This window comes from Perca flavescens, chromosome 20 (genome assembly GCF_004354835.1).
Source record: "Perca flavescens isolate YP-PL-M2 chromosome 20, PFLA_1.0, whole genome shotgun sequence".
Classification (NCBI taxonomy): domain Eukaryota; kingdom Metazoa; phylum Chordata; class Actinopteri; order Perciformes; family Percidae; genus Perca; species Perca flavescens.
The window spans coordinates 5,736,716-5,757,696 of NC_041350.1; the positions used below are offsets into that span (position 1 = coordinate 5,736,716).

Sequence of the window (20,981 nt, forward strand, 5' to 3'; positions counted from 1 at the left end):
CGTAGTTTTGTGGACTAGAAAACAACGTTGTTCTTCTGTTTCATTTGAGAATGAAAATGAGCACAATCGGTTGTTGCCGATTGTTGTTTGGGCATAAAGTTTATGTCCCCACATCGAGGGGGTCTTCTCATGGTCTAATACTTTTTGTACCTTTCCGACTCAAACAATGCCACAATCAACTTTACGCAACAGTTGGTCATGTGTGTGGAGGTGTAAAGTATAGTCAGGATTTTAACTTGTGTTTCATTCTTTACCCAGCTCTCTTGTGTAAAACTGAGAGCAACACCATCAATGCCCTCTAGGAGATACAGTCAAAAATTTTACAACTGCGTGTGTACAATTCATCACATCTCTTTTGATATGGTTGATGGCACTTTGTAAGAACTACTGCGTATCAAGATTCACATTTTCCGAAATAGCTTAAAACAACACTGACGGGCCCATATGTACACTGACAGCACTCACGGTCACTTTAAATTTACTTGAAAAGACATCACTTCCTAATGCAATTTTAATGTAAATGATGGGGGGGCAAAATACCAGAGACAGACTTGATAAAATGTGAACCTTTCCTTTATGGTGGTAACATTGTTTACATTGCTCAAAGCATGAAGGGAACTCAATGGCCAACATTTAAAACAAGGGGTACGTCCCAGGTCCTTAAATTGCATCCACGTTTTCTTCACTAGCTTCCCTTCTTCGCGTCTTAGTCTGAAGCGTCACGTGAAATCGCCAGCTGTGTGGGGGGGTAGTTAGCGATGGCTTTCAGCTGCATGGCTTCCGGGAAGGCTGCTCTCGTGTATCCTCGCTCATAGCTCCTCAGAGATCCCTCCTCCATCCTCCATCCTCGCTCCTCAGGGCAGGAATAAGAGCTTTGAGACGGCCTACAAGAAGGCGGACCAGAACAACTTCCGGTTCAAGCGAGGAGTGAGGAGATATCAAATAAGACACTTGGGATCCACTCCGGGAGTGACATAATTAAAATGAGTGACTATGTATACTAAATAAAGGGAGTGGAAACAGAGTAAGCACAGCCTTGCTTGCCTCCCAGTGTTGTGGGGTAAGGTCTGGCAGTGCGAGCCTAAAAAAACCCTACCATGCCCATACTTCAGGACGTGACCACTGGTGCCCACCAGCAAACTTGGAGCCTGCAGACATGTTTTTCCGACCACCAGTGTCTGGTAGCAGTGCTCTTTGTTCCCCAGCAATCTTAGTACTGTAGTTTAAGGTCTGTAATGTTGCCAGCAGCCTGAGGACAGAAGGCCATGGACCAGAAGTAGTGTCCCTTCTCCCACAGTCTCGACAAACCTTATGTCACGTACACCATCCTCTGCCATCTTCAGCTGTGTGTTTGTGTGTGTTTGTGTGTGTGTCCCTGGCTACTCCTGGAGTTAATGACAGACTGATGAGTTCCTGGCTACAAGAGAAACGGTGAGCAACAGGCCGACCATCCGGTCAGCTCTCCTCCTTCCCTTGGACCAGCAGGCTTCTTCCTGCATGACACACTACATATGCCAACACACAGAGACACACACACACACACACACACACACACACACACACACACACACCATTTGTTTACATTTCTCATTTCAGCATATACTTTATAGTTAGTTATAGTTTTATTTTATTTCTGTGTCATGGCAACATTTGGCCCATCCCGTATGGGTTCACAAGAGACCTATATCTAACAGACATCCTCCCGTCTCGCATATACAAATCATGTGGAGAAATACATGAATAACAGAAAACAAAACACAAGAATAAATGAAAAAATGTAAAATCATGTGAAAAGTTGTAGAGTGCAATCTGCTGTTTGGCTGAAGTGGAAATCTGTCATTGTTGTGGCATCAAAAGCAGCTGTGTGGTGCAATTCAGAGGCATTAAAGTTCGATGGTTGATTGCATAACATACCTTGAGTTTCAAACTTAAGTTTGACCCTTATGCAATATATTTCCCAAAACACACACAGGCCCGTATGTACACTGAAAGCACTGCTGGTCACTTTAAATTGAAGCGAAGGGGTTTATTCAGGTGTGCAAATGTCAAAAATATATTTGAGTTCTGGAGTTTAAAGTCAGAATTCTGACTCTAAACTCATGTGGCCCTAATCCTCTTCTGTAGGGTTGCATAAAGCCTGTGGGTTTGTCTCCTTGTAAGCGTTTAGACCAAAGCTTTTATGATAGTTACTGTCATAATACAGCACCTTAGTTCTAATAGTTGTGCTTCACTCACAGTGTTACTTGACAGCATTATCATCAGTGTTAGTTAGGGTTGGGCCATTGGACGAATATTCCAGCTATCAGCGTTTGGCTGTGATCAGTGTGACCCTCCTCCTGTTCATTATTGTCATTAACATGAGAAAACAGTATGAAGTGCACTGAATTACATGTAGCCACTAACGACCACCCTACTTAAACTTACTTCCTCCAGCAACATTTTACTCACTGCATTGGTTTGTCACTCCTTCAAAGGTTTTGTATGTGTTTGAGAAGTTAAAAATGACAGAATAAAGTAACATAACACATAAACATATCCTACACAAAACCATACAGCCTTCTTTTTCTATCCAGTATTGTACATGTGTTAGGTTATCACGATTTGTACATATTTCTTGATTTTTATTGTAATATTCCTATTCTATATTCAATTATTGTCTGTTGCAGTACTTGTGCTATATTGTACATTTCCTTTTTAATATGTTTATGTATGCACCAAAGTGTAAAGTGTTACTTACTTGGCAATACATCCTATTCTGATTCTAGACAAACTCAGACACACAGCCAACCACTTAAAGTAAAAATATTTTATTTAGAAATGATTATTCATTTTGAAAATAAGTTTAAGAAATCCAGTGATATATGTAAATAATCAATAATCAGGTTAAAGTGCAAAAATACATTTCTGATATAATGCATCTGTACAAAAATAACATTGGGATGTGATATTGAAAAAGGAGGAAAATGTGTTAACATGGCTTTGATCATTCTCAGTTTTTGTAAAAAAAAAAAAACATTGCATAAGAGTTGTGTCCCTTTTAATAAAGTCTTTGGATTATAAGCTTCTGAGCAAAGTATTTGCACCAAACAGCCACAAGGTACTTTGTTTTTCATTTCACATTTCACACATCCCCTGCCAAGTCAGGCTTTGATAACTTAGCACACACCTCTTTACTACGGCTTATTTCTGCATTATTCCTTTAAAAAGAAGTGGCTGGTGAAATATTTCATCCTTGAGCAGTATTCCCACAGAAGCAGAGCGCTCTGCCTCCCACAGCTGAGATGAAGAAGTCTTTGGTTGTTCTTTGACTGTTGTTGTCTTTGGTCATGTTTTTCCAGTGTCCCGGTCCCTTCCCTTGCTGGCAGAGTGAATCACTTGATCTTGGCTGGCTTCAGTTCCTTGACCTGCATGTGTAATGTTTTATGGACAGCCAGAGTCCTGGACTGACAGAAGCCCTTCCCACACTCCTGACATTTGAAGGGCTTTTCTTTGGAATGAATGTACCTGCAGGGGGAAACAATACAGAGAAGCCAAGTTAGTATTTAGGAAGAATTATGTCAGATTTCAGAACATCATCATAAGTATTGAATGGGTCAACAATGGTCAGGTCCAACATAGTCTCGCTTTGCCAGACCCTCCTCCAATGCGCGCTGGAGGAGTCTGGTTACTCCACAAAGCATTCGGGGATTGGAGGAAACCATGCTCTGGTTTATTGGCATTTCTTTAAACCAATCACAATCGCCTTGGGCGGTGCTAAGTACCTGAGAAAAGCTGCGGTGCCGCTGAAAAATAGGTTCGGAAGGAAATTGTTTTGGTGGAATGTGTGCGTTCCAAAGTTTTTTTTAGTCATGCAACAGAAAACTCAGATTGGACAGATAGTCTAGCTAGCTGTCTGGATTTAACCTGCAGAGATCTGAGATAAGGTTAACACTAGTCCTCATAAATCGACTGGAGTTTAAAATGCCAACTCAAAGGAGGCTGAAGGCAAAGGATATCCGGCCTAAATGAGTGAAATCCGGCGGATTTTCCGGTAGCAACAGAGCAATCCCGGAAGTGGAACATCAAGGATCTAGACTAGGTCCAACATGCCGTCCAAAGGAAACAAAACAAACACAGGTGCTGTTATCGAAACCGTTCCCTATCACGGAAAGAGTGCACTATGTAGTGTTTTTGCCATTTTGTAGTGTTGTTTGAATTTTTGTTTGTTTACATGATGCTGGGCGCGCCTGCCTCAGTCACACAAATAACCGGCGCATCTACTGATGCAACAACACTTTCAGGGTTGTGACTGAAATCTCGTTTGGTCATTCCTTGTTTAGTTCACTATTTAATAAAACGTTATGTAGGGAATAGTGAGTGAGTGAATGAGGGAACGGTTTCGAACACAGCTATTATTTCATAAGCGCTTTTTGATTTCATTTTGGTTTAGGCAGTGCCTGAATTGGCCCAAAATAAGTGCCAGTACCCTATTTTAGAAGTTGCATGACATGATCATCGCATGTGTCTTGGATATATATTTTTATTCATATGTATATCTTGTAGGGGGGGGCGGGGGAATCATCGACTATTCAATGATTTGATCTAAGGTGCCTGATTCGACTACCAATCTCAAAGACAAATCGTCGCAGTGTCTATAAATGTGGTCATAAAACAAAGGATCATTCCATTTGGGCTATATAGGGGTCCTGGATGTCTGATTTTACATAACATTACCTTGTTTTTCCCAATAAATCATGATATATAACCCATTTTGGTACAAATATCAGCCTATAAATAGCATTGTTAAAGCTGTAGTGCGTAGTTTCTGCCTCTGCCATGAGGAATTCTAAGTGATGACTATAAAACTGTCGGCACGTCCACATGAGACAAGCCTTCCATGACCGCGCACCTGTGGAGCTGATCATTTGGCATTGGCTTGAATGTAACGGACGTTCATTAATATCAAAACGTTACACACTAAAGCTTTAAGAACAATTAGAAGTAGGGGTACTCATGGACAAAAATCCAAAGGGCTTGGAACTCAGTACTGGTGAGTACTGGCTCATTTTAGACACAGGTTTAGGAACAAACACTACCAGATGAATCCCAGATGACCTTTGAGTGGAGAGACTGAAGGGAAATAAAAGAAGGAACACACACAGCCACACAGAGGCTGTGTCTATTTCTCGCTAGCCAACAGCTAACATCTGTACAGTTGGTACATAGGTTCTTTGGGGAAAATCAACACAAACTGCACAAAAGAGCAAATGAGGTGAAGCAAAAATTGTCTTCACTTTCTGTCTGTGCACTCCTTTAGGCAGTTTGAATTTTTAAGTTGGGTGATACACTGTGTTGATCTGTGGCCTTAAATGGTCTTATCTTGGCAACTTCGGGATAATACAGTCCCAACTTTGCCTGCCCTGTTTGTTCTATCATTCTTTTGTGCTCAATTTCTGATCGTAGAGACATCCAAAATGCCTGAGGTTGACTTATTTGCTATTTACGGACAACATAATTAGTCCAGCAGTAGTAAGCAGCTCCAACACTACACACAGAACATCTGACTGAGCAGTTATTTGAACACATTGAACATCTTGTGTCCTCTTGTTACAGTGACAACATTTTACGGGAAACCCACCAAAGAAACAAACTCCTAATTGTAAAATACGTAACTCTTCACCAACCTACTCAAAGAGAGTACATTGACCAGTTTTTGTAAAATAATATAGTGAAACACATTTTCATTCTCACACCGACAGTATAAAATCTTTAAACCTGCTTTGCCTTATAAAAATTTTTTCACCTGATCTAAGCTCAGTAACCAGCTACTGCATGTCAGGTTACTGCTAGTCTATATCCACAACGTTTCACTTCCGGGATTGCTCTGGTGCCGCTGGAAATTCCGCCGGATGTCACTCTTTTGGGCCGGATGTCCGTCACCTTCCGCTTTCTTTTGTGTTGGACTATGATTATCTTCTCCTCAGATCTCTGCAGGGTAAATCCAGACAGCTAGCTAGACTATCTGTCCAATCTGAGTTTTCTGTTGCACGAATAAAACAACATTTGAACGTACACAAGTTCCACCAAAACAAGTTCCTTCCCGAGGCTATTTTGATGAGGCACCGTGGCTCTGTTCAGTGCTTAGCGCCACCCAAGACGATTGTGATTGGTTTAAAGAAATGCCAATAAATCGGATCAGTTTTTCTCCCATCCTGGAATGCTGTGTGGACTAGCCAGACCCTCCTCAGCGCTGTGGAGGAAGGTCTGGCAAAGCGAGGCTAGGTTACTGCTAATTTAATGTTGATTAATGACGTACATGATGAATCAAAGTCATTGACAAGCAAGGTATGCTTGTAATCAAATGCATTTACTTTGGTAGAATCATTGCATTCTTGGCACAATTAGCATTTACCCATTATACCTTTCTCCATTAAGCCTTACAGCATGTCTATACAGGAGGAATTTCAGCAGAATTTTATCTGTCTTCTTCAATCTACACAGGCTGCCGCACGCCTCACGTCACACTCGCACTATACGCACATAAATGTGGCTTGAAGCGCATTTTGACTTTTGTTTCAGTTCATTTTTCTTCCATTGTTGGGTTTTGATCGCTTTTGCAAAATGCAGATGACCTACACTCAATGCTGTGCCTGAACGCGTCCTCCGTCTGACACGGACCGAGCACTGAAGCTGCTGTTCTGCTAACGTGCTGTTTCCTGTGTAGACAATGTTAGATGTCTGAAAAGATCAATAGTCTACATCATTGTCCATACAAAGTTTATTAACCAATGCGGTACCCTGGGCAACATTTCAGCTGTTTTTTTTTAAGTTTTCTTTTTTAATTTGCGGCCCTTTATTGTCTTTTTTTTGTTTTTTCAACATTTCTTTTTTAGATGATTATTCTGTTGCTTTTTGTTTGACGTTTTTGACACTTTTTTTCAATGTTTTTGTCACTTTCTTCAACGTTTTTGGCAGTTTTTCCGAAAGTAATTGGAGCTTTAACTTTTCTTTAGCCATTTGGACTGCCGGCCCACCTAGCATTTGCCCTGATGAAGACTGAAAAAAAGAGTTCCAGAGAGAAGTGCAGACCTCAGCAATTACCACGCCTAGCCAAATTGGCACGCTTGTCAGATCAACAGTTTCAGGAAGCAACCTCTTTTATTCACGCAGCAGCAAATACAGTGTTGCGTATATTATTTGACTTGACAGGCCTTAATATAGCCTGGTTCTCACCTGTGGTCCCGGAGGTGGTCCTGTCTTCTGAAGGCCTTGTGGCAGATATCACAGGTATATGGCCTCTCGTCCGTGTGCGTCCTCTCATGGATCAAAAGGTTGTAGGATTTGGTAAAATGGCGGCCACAGAACTTGCAGACAAACTCTTTCTTGGTCTTGGAGGGCAGGCGGCCTCGGCTGGACTTGCGCTCCGGTGAGGAGAGTTTGGTCACGTCCAGGAGGCATCCCAGGCCGGCCGAGGCCGCGTGGTGAGATGAAGCGGCGGCGGCGGCGGCGGCAGCAGCAGCACCCGTCATGCTCAGGTCCTCCGCCTTCAGATGATCCTCCTGGGTGGCTGCTGCTGCAAGGTTGGCAAAGTCAAAGCGGGGCTTATTCTTGGAGCTCTGCAGCAGCCCCGCTGTGTCCTGCTTGGGATGCAGGAGGTGAGGGAACATGGGGATGGAGGCCATGGAGGAGAACTGGGAGGGCAGCTTGGAGATGGTGCAGCGGGGCAGGGCCAAAGGCGGGTAGCCGAGCGTCCACTGGTGGAGGTGGATGGCGTGTAGGGCACTGAAGCTGTAGATGCTGTGAAAATTATCTGACGGCAGCTGGAGGCCTGTGGAGCTCTGCAGGAGGGAGTAGTTAGCCAGCTGGAGGGAAGGGTGGAGAGGGACTGGAGCTGGCAGAGTCTTGCTGCCCATGGCTGCTACGCAGAATCCAACAGGCCTTCTGATAGAGACACAAAAACATAAGCAGATGAAAATATGCAACTTTTTGGGCCAAGTCACATTGATTTATGTCAGACGCTTTCATAAGTCAATTCATTCAAGACAGCGAACAAGATGAACAGGAGGTTCAACAGCAAGTTTCTACTGCAAAACAAACACGAGCGCGCACACAAAGTGTAACTGCAACTACATTTATACAAGAAACTAGATTAATGTGACAGGAATTAGTCAGGAATTCAGATAACACTTGTACACTGATGACCGTAAAACCATGTTTACAGGAAGTTGATGAGTAATCCGATTTCTCCCCTCATTGTGTACAAGTGCATACCTTTTACAAACGGCCTACTATTCAGCTGTGGAAACGGACTTAGTGCTTCAACTTGACAAGAGGAAGATCCACACAAGCTTGTTCAGCGTGAAGGAATAGTTGGGAAAGCATGCATATTCGCTTTCTTTCTGAGAATGGATTTCAATCTCACGTCTATGTGTGAAGTATGGAGCTGGAGTCAAGGTGGCATAGTTCTCGCATGTATGTAACTTCCTAAAACCATATATGATCTTTTTTACATTTCTGCTTATGTGTATTAAACAAATGAGACACATATTACACTATTTAAGGGTTTCAAAGTTTTATTGTCATATGCACAGTAAGGAAACTTGTTCAAATTCTACCTTTGCTGTCCACAGAATGCCAAACAATGTAAAATCTACAATATATACTACAAATAGAAAAAAAAAAGAAAATGTTGGGTAGATCATGCTTGTAAAAGGAAACATGATTTTTACCACTGTTGGATGTTGAGAGGTTTCATATATTTTAAGGGCTGGTGGTTCGTTGGTTAGAATGGCTAATTACGTGGTTTTTGAATGCAGCTTTAATGACTTACACTAAGGTCAAATATTTTAATGTCATGATGAAATTCAGAGACAAGTTTCTACCAGCCCCCCAGGAACAGCGCTTAGCCTTTCCGCCAATTTTTTTCTCAGTGGCCACTTGCAGTATTGCAACGGAAAATATTTTTAGGCCACCATTGTAAAAGAGATGGCTGTAAAACTGCTGCCAGGACACAACGGACTGCAAACAAGGTCGGTTATGAGTCTTTCTAGACTGAATTTTAAATCCATGGACTTTTTATATATACAACAACTTGCCTCAACACAATGTAAAGTTTATGAGCCGAGCAGGAACTTGCGGGCGGGGCCAGCGAGAGAAAAAGTACTGCGCCTATTCAACGGAAGCTTAGAAACTGAAGCATCTGGCAGATGCGCCACTGAGCAACTCTTATAGGAATGAACGCTGTATCCAGATCTTATTATACATCCATGGTTTCTACCCACCCCCCACATACCGAGAACCCGAGTGCTTCCCCCGACCCCATACAACAGCACACACTTCTATCAGGAGCCAATAAACATCCGGTCCAGGTTGCAGATGAGGCTGTTGGAGGGGACCTCATTATCAGCTTATTAAGGCAGTGCATATGAAAGGTCCTTTCTGTTGGATCCACAAAGCTCTAAAGGCTAAAGCCGTCTGCAAGCACACCTCAGCGTTACAAGTCCAATGCCAACGTTTTAGAAATTCTCACTTTCTGCAACACTAGCAGACGGCATGGTTATTAGGGAAAGATTGTGATCCCATGGCAAAAAGTCGAAGATTAGTTGCAGGTCTGTAACGTGACAGAGGCATTGCCCACACCCCACACCCCATCCACCAACACAACCTCCTCCCTCCCATATGTACCTAAGATGTCCTACCACCTATTAACATAATGAAGATGTATAATAATGCCTCTCTGACCTGCATATTCTTATAAAATAAATATCACCAAATTATTATTGCAGCTTTGTTCATTCATTTGGTATGAGGAGAGCATACTTATTATAGGAATGCTGAAAACCCTTCTGATGTGGTATGTTAAAGTCGGTTTTAATAGTCAATCATCATCAATCAGCTATCAAACTGTCTTTGCGTTTGTGTGAAAAAAATTGTGTCCGTGAAAGTGAACACAAAACAATTGGCAGCATTAACACACACACCTACCCACCACACACACACACACACACACACACACACACACACAGCTTTTTTTTTTTTACTGTCAGATACTGTCACATACTGTTTGTGTGTGTGTGTGTGTGTGTGTGTGTGTGTGTGTGTGTGTGTGTGTGTGTGTGTGTGTGTGTGTCTGTTTCCTGAAGTCAGAAACATGCCCGGGGCTGTTCAGAGTGCATCATAAACAGAAAGACAGCATTCAGCCAGAGAGAAATTCCTGCGAGCTGTTAAATCAGGTTTGATTAGCAGGAATAACAATAGACAATAATGTATCTTTGTCTGAGGCGGGCGCTGATGGACAGGAGCCCACAGGTTGCTCCTCTCCCCTCGTCCTCTCAAACAGCAGACCTGTTCACGCCTCCGCACAAATTACTTTTGCTCAGGTGTGGTTAGAGTTTCATTTCGGAGAAGAATATCTGATACTTGTACTGTACTATAACTTTAGGTCACTACATTTTAGAGTGCACTGTGTTCTCCTGTAAATGTACTGTACATGAAAGCTATACTTTTCAAATCAAAACAATATATGATGTGTAACATATAACAGTGTATAAAACAGTTGGGTAACACTTTACTTGAAGGTATCTACATAAGAGTGACATGACACTGTCATGAACACAGTCATGACACATGAACCCTAACCCTAACCCTAACGCTAACCCTAACTTGTCATGACAAAAACCGCATGAGACTTACTAAAAGAAAACGTGGTCACGTAAAAAAAACGTCACGTAAACGTTTATGTCTTGTTTATGTTTATGACACGTTCATGACAGTGTCATGTCACTGTCCCTACGTAGATACCTTCAAGTAAAGTTTAACCGGTAATTAACTCGTCACCAGCTCCGCCAACGACATCAAAATGCTACTTACTTATTAACGCCAGTGGTGGAGGACATATTCAGGTCCTTGAATTAAGTAAAAGTACTAATACAACACTGTAAAAATACTCTGTTAACAAGTAAAAGTCCTACATTGAAAATGTTACTTAAGTCAAAGTGTGGAATAATCATCAGGAAAATGCACTTAAAGTATTAAAAGTAAAAGTACTCAACGCAGAAAAATCCTCCCATTTTAGAAACTGGAAACGCTCCAAACGGTTCTGTCAATCAACTAAGTGTTTCATCGGCTAACCATTTCAGCTGGACTTGTAGGTCTATATATTGTTGGGTAGTTTAATTTATAATAAAACATCAGATTTTATAAACTACATGTGTTTTGTGTGCAAAAAATCTTAATTTGTAAAGTGACTAAAGCTGTCAGATGAATGTGATGGAGTAAAAAGTATAATATTTCTCTCTGAAATGTAGCGGAGTAGAAGTAGAAAGTGGCATGGAAAGAAAAGACTAAAGTAAAGTACAAGTGCCTCAACATTTGAACTTAAGTACAGTACTTGAGTAAATGTACTTAGTTACATTTCACCACTGATTAATGCATCAGTAATGAATAATAATGCTTACCTTACTTGCATAAGGCTTACCTACTGCACCTTTAAGTACATTTGCTTTTACATTAAAAACTTTGGTTAAAATGTAAAACATTTGAACTTGTAATGGGAAATACGGCAGTAGTTATAGTAAAACCTCTGGTTTATGTGCTTACTTATTTATCAATAACATAATACCACTGTGACAGGGTCCAGTTTTTAAAATGAGTACTTTTTACTTTTGAAACTTGAGTATAATTCCCAGTGTACACGCATGTACTGTGCTTTTACTTAAACCCTTGAATTCAAAAGCCTTTCAACCCTCTGAGGACAAAAGTGATGAAGAAGCGATGTTTAACAAAACTCCTACTCAAAAAGCGATATTACAAAATGTAATTTCAGACATTTATTCACCATTTCATTCATATATCACGCTACTTTTTTGAACCCAAGACTTTTTTGAAAACTCATTTCAAGCACTGAAAGTTTGCTTTCACATGAGATTTGAGAAATATTTCCGCTTTAGAGCCAAATTATCTGTTCACTCATTGCTCTGCAACAATTTTGAGCACACTACACTGAAAGCTGACTTTGTTCTGAACATTTTAATATGAAACACATGGGTATCAGTTTATATGCAAATACCCTTAAAAGGAGAATTCAGGAAGATATGTAGAAATGCCCTCAGACCTCAGAGGGTTAATTGTTCTAACTTGTAATGGGTTAGGTATGTTTTCACTTCTTCCACCACTGGTTACTACTACAGTTATTTTACTATAGATACACTTTTCAAATGTAAGAAAAAGAAGAAAATCCTAAACGCCTTAACCTCGAGCGCGCTCATCCAATAAACTGCAGTGAAGTGGTTGTAATGAGGAGCAGCGGAGCTCAAAGAGCCCCCTGTGGTCTGTTCCTTTCTGATCATGACGCAGAAGTAATTGACTTATACTTAGGAGGTCATTAGAGGAGATAAGTGCTGTGCCGCTGAGCGTCTCCTCACCTTTAACCCTTTGATGTCTGCATACCAGGGGCCTCCACATGCTTTTGGCCCGGACTGTGAGATTCAGCGCCTCGGATGGGGCCCCGCCGTCAGGGGGCTGAGACGCTGCTTCTCACCTCCGTGTAAACGCGATCAGGCTGGGGTGTAGCACACACACACATCTGGATCCAGAAAAGTGATTCATGGATGTGAACTTTTTCTTCCTCTACGGAACTGAGCATATCAAACTCAGTCCAAAAACGATTGAAAACACATCCTCCGGTTTTTGTTTAGTTTTCAGCAGTGGCGGACGAAGTATTCAGATCTTTTACTTCAGTAAAAGTACTAATAGCACACTGTAACAAATACTCTGTTACAAGTCCTATTGTATTGATGATGCTACTTAAGTTAAAGTGCGTTCTGTCAATCAACTAAGTGTTTAATGGTCTAATCATGTCAGCTGGACTTGTAGGCCGTTACATTGTCGGCTAGTTTAATTTATAACAAGTCATCATATTTTATAAACTACATGTGTTTTCTGTGCAAAAATCATAATTTGTAAAGTAACTAAAGCTGTCAGATGAATGGAGTGGAGTAAAAAGTACAATATTTCTCTCTGAAATGGAGCAGAGTAGAAGTAGAAAGGGGCATGAAAAGAAAAGTACAAGTACCTCAACATTTGTACTTAAGTACAGTACTTGAGTAATTGTACTTAGTTACATTCCACCACTGGTTTTTAGCGACCTAGTGAAGTTTACACGCTGATTAAAAGCTTCCACGGGGTGTCATTTGTGACTCAACATATTGAAATGTTACCAAATTTATGCCAACAAAATATCAAATAAATAAAGGCTGTAGTGGAAGAAAAAATACACTATGGGGAAATAAATAAAAGTCTACCACTCCAAAGTGTAACTTAGTAAAAGTTCCCAAGCAATAAAGCATATACTCAAGTACATTGGTGTAGTCTAATGTATTGTAGTGAGTATGCTGCACTGTATATTGGCCAGAATCTGCCTTTTGGAGAGGGGTGGGGGGGTCTGGCTGTCCTCCCCCAGGGACGTTGTGAGCATCAACGACTTCATTTCATGTATTTGGATACACTTTTATTTACCAATTCACGGTGGAAATCCCTTTATTAAGCCTATATGCAGCAGAAAAACACAGATGACAATTCAAATCATATAAAAAATATAATGGGCAGTATGTTGTTGCATGCCATTGGTCATTTTTAATTGGGTATATGGAAATCCTGGAGCTTTCTTAGTGGGTATACTGCGTATACCTGCGTATCATGTAGACAACACTATTGCTCAAGTAGTAAAACTCAACCCAAACTGTCTTTTTTTTGGAACCGATTCATACACTTAAACAGCCTGTTGGCCTTAAAGTCATGTTATGGCTTTATGGATTTTGATTTTGTGAGCAGTTCAACCAAAGTCAGAAAAAAAAAGAATTAGCAGCAGTAATGTGTGATATGCTTCAGATTTATCTAGGGACTTCTAGGTTGTCTTTAACCCCTCCCCCCCCCCCCCCACTCCAGAGAGAACCGTGGTTTTAAACTATGACCGTGGAGTTACTATAAACACGTGTTGAAAAGAAAATCTTAAAATACTAATCTTGAAACTACAGCCATCGGATGAAACTGAAAAAGTCCTAAAAAAGTAGCCAGTAACTCCCAGTAATGGAGTAAAACGTGTATATTTTGATAACTTTGGGTATTCAATATAAGTTCACAAACTTTCTCAACATCAGTTCTGCTTGTCTTTTACGTTTTGACTTTCACATAAATTGCTCTGCGATATTTAAAAAAAAACGTCATGCCAACCAAGTCACGAGTCCCTCAGGCTGAGATCTAGAGAGAGAGAGAGAGAGAGAGAGAGAGAGAGAGAGAGAGAGAGAGAGAGAGAGACACACCTTCACTGGCAGTTCACTCCGGGATCCAGATTTGTACCTTGGCGTCGATAAGAACAGAAGGGGTCAGCAGGGTTTAGGGTTAATTCTGGGCTCTCTTCAGATTGTGGAATATCAACAGCTGCCTTCCACAATAAAACTTGTTTTCTCTAAAATTAAGTTTGATATGTTTTTTAAGATCGAGCAAAGCGGCCTGTGTTTTTTCGTTTCATGTTTCATCTCCGGGAAGAAAAAAAAAAGTTTCTACTGGAAACAGGTTGAAATGTTCTTACTGCATTGACAGATGGAATTAAAATGAGCTTAACAACATAATCACGTTACAAGAATATGTATATGTAATCTGCCCGTCGGTGGTGGAATGCTTTAGTGCATTTGCTAAAGAAGTGAACTTCATTTCAAAAGGAACTTGTGCTTTTCTTCACATTTTCAATTGGATGTTACTTTATAATTTACTGCGCTGCATTTGAGAGGGAAATGCTCTCCTTTTTTAACTGCACTTCGTTTAGCCAAAAATGGATCAAATAACACGTGAACCTGCACAGTGTGATGCATCTGTGTTGATTAAAGGAGTTCAAATTCAGCTCGACTGGCTGCAACACAATGCTGCGTTCACATTTTAAACATTTTAAACACACAATTTAACACTCTGCAAGGTACGTCATGCTTATGGAGTAATGCCTCTTAGCGTTGAAACAGTTATATGTACAGTACAGGCCAAAAGTTTGGACACACCTTCTCATTCAATGTGTTTCTTTATTTTCATGACTATTTACATTGTAGATTCTCACTGAAGGCATCAAAACTATGAATGAACACATATGGAATTATGTACTTAACAAAAAATTGTGAAATAACTGAAAACATGTCTTATATTTTAGATTCTTCAAAGCAGCCACCCTTTGCTTTTTTTGATAACTCTGCAAACCCTTGGTGTTCTCTCAATGAGCTTCATGAGGTAGTCACCTGAAATGGTTTTACCTTCACAGGTGTGCTTTGTCAGGGTTAATTAGTGGAATTTCTTTACTTATTAATAAAAAAGCAAAGGGTGGCTACTTTGAGGGATCTAAAATGTAAGACATGTTTTCAGTTATTTCATACTTTTTTGTTAAGTACATAATTCCATATGTGTTCATTCATAGTTTTGATGCCTTCAGTGAGAATCTACAATGTAAATAGTCATAAAAATAAAAAGGAAACTGAATGAGAAGGTGTGTCCAAACTTTTGGCCTGTACTGTATGTGTTCGATGTTTCTGTATTTATTATTTGTTCTTTTCATATTCAGTTGTTCATGTACGCACCAACAACCGAGGCAAATTCCTCGGAAGTGCTAGGCTACCTACTTGGCAATAAATTTTTTTTACTTCTGTAAAACGTAAAAATGCGTAGCCTATACCTACACCTTATTTTACTTCAGTGAAACATCTGGATACTATATAAAATATATAATATATATATATATAAAATAACGTTTCAAATAATCCACACTTCAGAATTTGATGTGGTTGTTGCGTGGTGTGCGGCACCCCTGCTCTCCACACTGTCAGCTCTCAGTGTCTCAAGGCTCCCACACACACACACACACACACACACACACACACACACACACACACACACACACACACACACACACACATCCCCTGCATTAGAGCTGTCACACCTGCCTCACTCACAGGCCTCTTATCCGAAGCGTTTGGACTTCACTCAGCAGAACTCAGGCTCAGCTCTGGCTCAGCCGCCTATCTGCTCGACTTAAAAATCTAAACTACACAATCAACTAAAAAGTCTGCGCAAATATCATCACCGCACACACAAGGCACAAGAAGAGCCCGCTCAGGCTCGCTGACAGCATCTCTCCTGACTCCGTTGGCGTGTTTGAAATGATGAATAGCAACTTTTGCCTTCTAACAGGCGGCTTAGAGTCCCTTCGTTTGGACACAACAGGCTCAAGAACTCTTTTATCCATCACTCTATCCTGTTCAGTGCTGGGATGTAACTAAGTACGTACTGTACTTCAGTACAAATTAGAGGTACTCGTATTTTACGTGAGTCTTATCTTTATTTAATTCCACTTTCTACTTCTACTCTGCTACATTTCAGAGAGAAATATTGTACTTTTTATACATTCATCTGACAGCTTTAGTTACTAGTTACTTTGCAAATTAAGATTTTTGCATCCATTTTTTTCTGCAATGATGTACTTTTCCTTTGAATACATGTTCAATGCAGGACTTGAACTTGTAACAGTCATTTTACAGTTTGGCATTAGTACTTTTACTCAAGTAAAAGATCTGAATACTTCTTCCACCAGTGGTCCTGTCGCTGAACCGAAAGCCAGTTATTAAGATCTGGATCCGAAACATCTTTCTTTGCCATGACTGTTATTGTGTCTTCATCTTTGCAGGCTACTATATGTGTGTAATGGTTGTCTAGCTCTGTGTGTATTTTTTATTTTGGAGCGGAGCTGCTCGCCAAATTTCGGTGTGAACTGCAATAAAGTATCATATCATATCCTAACAGCAGCAAGCATTACTTGGTGAAATAAAACATCCGAGCAGAGAATGAAGTGTCAGCGTGTGTAAGCTTTTATAGGTCTCTCTCTCTCTCTCTCTCTCTCTCTCTCTCTCTCTCTCTCTCTCTCTCTCTCTCTCTCTCTCTCTCGTTCTTCACGGCCGTCTGAGGTGATGTTTATTCAGACTACTAATTGTGGGCTAAAGCCTGTATCTGTGTTTCACATCTTTGCATTGAACTGAGACCCATCAGAGCGGGTTAACGAAGATCGATGAGCGAACAGACCTCGAGCTCAATGAGCTAAAACACACACACACACACACACACACACACACACACACACAGCCGATGTATCCGAATTAGAACTAACAGCTTTGTCATGCGCAACTAATAACCTGTAGTTTGGGCTTTTGTGTAAAGCAAGCGAAGGACTAAGCACACATTCACACACTCATTCGTACGCATCTGCTGAGGAGACCTATGCTCCTATAATAAACAACTTAAATACAGCCTCCAGACAGCAAATGTTTAAAAAAAAATTGGATTTTTAATAGCAAACATCACCATTGTCTCTGGCTTTACTCATACACCATTTAATTTCCAAAAATATCTTTTTTTTTTGTTATCACCAAATCCCATTTTTTTTAAATATAAATAGCCTAAACGCAGTGCTGATATTGACAATAATATCAATGCGATGTAATGACATAGGGTAGTCTACACCTGTTGCACAAACCTCTATGCAACGCTAAAAAAAAAAAAACCTCCACACAACCTCCAACTCCTGTACGGTGTTTAAAAAGTTGAAATCACTTGGCCGATTTAAAAAGAAAAAATAGTTTGAATTGTTTGTCATTTGCCATTTTGAAATTAGGCTGATACAACCCACACAATGTCATGTGCAATGCGTTTCGTTTTCATTGTCATTGTGAATGTAAAAAAAAAAGAAAAAAAAAGAAAAAGACTTACCAATAAAAGAACTTTTCAAATTGAAATGTCTCCCCTCTACAGCTTCGGGAGTCCTTCGGGAGGTTCAGGGTGTTGTTGCCCGCTGAGCAGCCTTGTTTATCGGGGAGGAGGAGGCGAGGGGGGTGGGGGGCGGCGGATGAGTTAATGAGACGGCCGGTGCGACAGCATGTTCCCCCCGCTGATGCGGCTTTCCTTTTCGGTTGTGAGCAGCTCGGAGAGGCCGGGCGGTGCGGTGTGGTGTGGTGTGGTTTGGTGGCGGTGGGTGATGGTGCAGCAGCTGCGGTGTTGGGACGCCCTCTCCGCTCCACTGTTGTGCGCTCTCCGCGGTCGCTGCCTCTTTATCAACAGCGCGCAGTCCGACTCCTACTGGCGCGTCACTCAGCCAGCCCACATGCAACACATAGCAGTCTGCTGCTATGTGATCGTATGGTGTCAGGCAGGCAGGCAGACAGACAGGCAGGGGAAAGTCTCAAGTCTTAAGTGACAGTAATAGGCCTATGCTCATGTCGGCCCGTGCGCGCACACTGAATCTTAACAGGACAGGACACATGGATCGTTGTGCACACGCTCCCTGAAATGAATCCAGATAGTTTGATATACAGTAGATCAGGGGTCTTCAAGGACCCCTTAACTGAAAGAGAGACCCCCGCCTACGAATATTGTATACAATTAAGTTGCATATTAAACTGGGCCTACCATAACATTTAGGGCGGCCTAAAGGCTTTACATACCTCTTTTAGTGCACAGAATATTAAGCTATTAAAATAATAATTGTCGTCATGACTTTATGAACTATTATTTAATGTTACACATAGGCTACATGTGGCACAGTGAATACAGTTACAGGATTCACTGTATCTGTGGGTGGCTTCCTCAGTGACTACCTTACTTATAGGCCAGTAAGCCTATCATCAATGGAAATTTAGATTTGGATAATAATATGTTGGATTCATGTTAAGATATTTTCATATATATATATATATATATATATATATATATATTTTTTTTTTTTTTTTTTTTTTTTTTTTACTTTAAAAATGAACAATAATTTGGAAGCATTAGGCTATTAATTGTTTTTTAAACTATAGAAAGATGGGTCAACAACTGCCTGACGTTTAGCTGTAAAGACAAACATCCACACAGGCCAGCATTTACATGTGTCTCTTCTCTCTCTGTGTGTGTGTGTGTGTGTGTGTGTGTGTGTGTGTGTGTGTGTGTGTGTGTGTGTGTGTGTGTGTGTGTGTGTGTGTGTGTGTGTGTGTGTGTGTGTGTGTGTGTGGCTGTGCAACAGAGCTTGGTAACTTTCTGCATGTTTGATATTCAATAATCCGCTGAGAGATAATAGCTTGTCATTGGTCAGTGCCCCCTGTCCACGCTAACGTTCAGCAGTGGCCTATACCTGTCAGAAAGCCTTCATATTTGTCCTGCATTTTACCTTTCCTCCTGCTGGGGATGGAATTTATAGACTGCTGGTTTTCATTTTAATGTTTGGGAAAAAAAGCGTGCGATATCATAACACTTTTATTTATTCAGGGAGGGCCGATTGAAAGCAAGCCCTCCTTTCCAATGACGCCCTGATTACATGCCATGTAAAATTGCAATCCATATAAAAATGACTGAACATAGTAATTCATATATAATATACAGTTGCAATATACAGTACGCACATGAAACAGCTACAGAATGTTAAACAACTCAATGTGAACATGTACATTCAGAATACGCTGACTCATAAAGAAGACATTTAAAGTGATTAAATGGAATCAGGCGGTTCGATTTCATGCATTAACCATGTCCATGCATACATTATATATATATATACAGTATATGTTTGTGCATGTGTGATATCAGCAGAGTTAAAAATGTAATTTCCCCAGGGGGATCAATAAAGTATGTATTCTTCTTTGGTTACACTTCACTTGAAGGTGTCTACATAAGAGTGAGTCATAAACATTATAAACAAGTCATAAACGTTTATGACATAACGCTTGTTGTTATGACAAGTTATGGTTCGGGTTAGGGTTAGGGTTCATGTGTCATGACAGTGTCATGTGTTCATGGCAGTGTCATGTCACTCTTATGTAGCTACCTTCAAGTAAAGTGTTACCTTCTTCTTCTTCTTCTTCTTCTTCTTCTTCTTCTTCTTCTTATTCTTCTTATTCTTCTTCTAATAAGGATTGATATTGATTCAAGATCAGGGTCAGATTTATTGCCAAGCAAGTTTGCACTTGTAAGGAATTTGCCTTGATGTATCAAGTGCATACAGTGAACAATAAACATATTTTAAAGCCCCAATAACTTTTTTTATTTTAAGATACAGTTAAGACCAGAATGAGTCTGAAAGTCAGAGTCGTCAAACCATCAAAATTTCATCTCAGTAGAGCTAAACTCACTTCAACTGTTGGATTGTTTTAAAAGTTTTGCACAGATGATGGTACAAAAACATGTAAATCTATCAGGTGTTGAGCCCATTTTACATTTTACACGACAACTAGGAATAATAATATTGATGATAAAAAGGCTCAGTCGGATTTGCTGTGTTTTGATCCAATAAAAGGAACTTGAATTGCTTCACTAGTTTTCACTAACGTGTCAGAATTGATCTTACCTTTGTATGAAAACACAACCGTGAAGTGATGTCTACTTGGTTGTGGATGAGAATTATGAGCAGCTCATTGTTCATCAATCAGAGGAAAGCCCGAAAAACTAAACTCAGTTTACAGAAATATGTATCTATTTCTAATCCTGCCTGTGGTGTTTCCTCATTGGGATTATGAATTGTGGGATGTATGATATGTTATCATTGAGGGTTTTACTAATTACAAAGCCACTTATCACTGTGTGTGGTTTCTGTGAATCACTTTGTTACACTGATTGATTGATGTATCTTTTCTAGATAGACAGATAAATAGATATATACTTTAATTATTGGATGCATTTTTCCAGTCAAAAGGTGTAATGTATAAAGCTTGTCACTTTTTGTTTTATTTTTATTTTTATGAATTGTTAGAAAATTGTCTGGAATAGAGGATTTTATATCCAGTACCAGTATTTTTTTTTAAATAAATTTCAATAAATTGATCCCCAAGGGGAAATTCTTGTCCCTTTAATAATCCCTTAGGGGATCTGGACCCACTGCAACAATATAATGTGCTGCGTGTCATCAGTATGCAGTGTGTAAAGGGCAGTCTTGAAACTACAAAACTCTG

General features: G+C 40.3%; 1 protein-coding gene across 1 annotated transcript; it reads right to left on the minus strand.

Moving 5' to 3' along the window:
* Positions 1–2,860: 2,860 nt before the first annotated feature.
* On the minus strand, positions 2,861–18,063 carry osr1 (odd-skipped related transcription factor 1). The gene is made up of 3 exons (XM_028566466.1): positions 17,773–18,063; positions 7,213–7,920; positions 2,861–3,504 (listed from the first exon to the last, which is right to left on the minus strand). Exons 2-3 carry the CDS (start codon positions 7,890–7,892, stop codon positions 3,372–3,374), a joined length of 813 nt encoding a protein of 270 aa, XP_028422267.1. The 5' UTR covers positions 7,893–7,920; positions 17,773–18,063; the 3' UTR covers positions 2,861–3,371.
* Positions 18,064–20,981: the final 2,918 nt, after the last annotated feature.

What these genes read in the sequence shown, in the direction of transcription:
- osr1 (XM_028566466.1), bottom strand. Translation starts at nt 7,892, where the DNA reads ATGGGCAGCAAGACTCTGCCAGCTCCAGTCCCTCTCCACCCTTCCCTC. An exon ending in GACCACCTCCGGGACCACAG is followed by an intron (nt 3,505 to 7,212) that starts GTGAGAACCAGG and finishes TTCCCCCTGCAG; the next exon opens with GTACATTCATTCCAAAGAAA.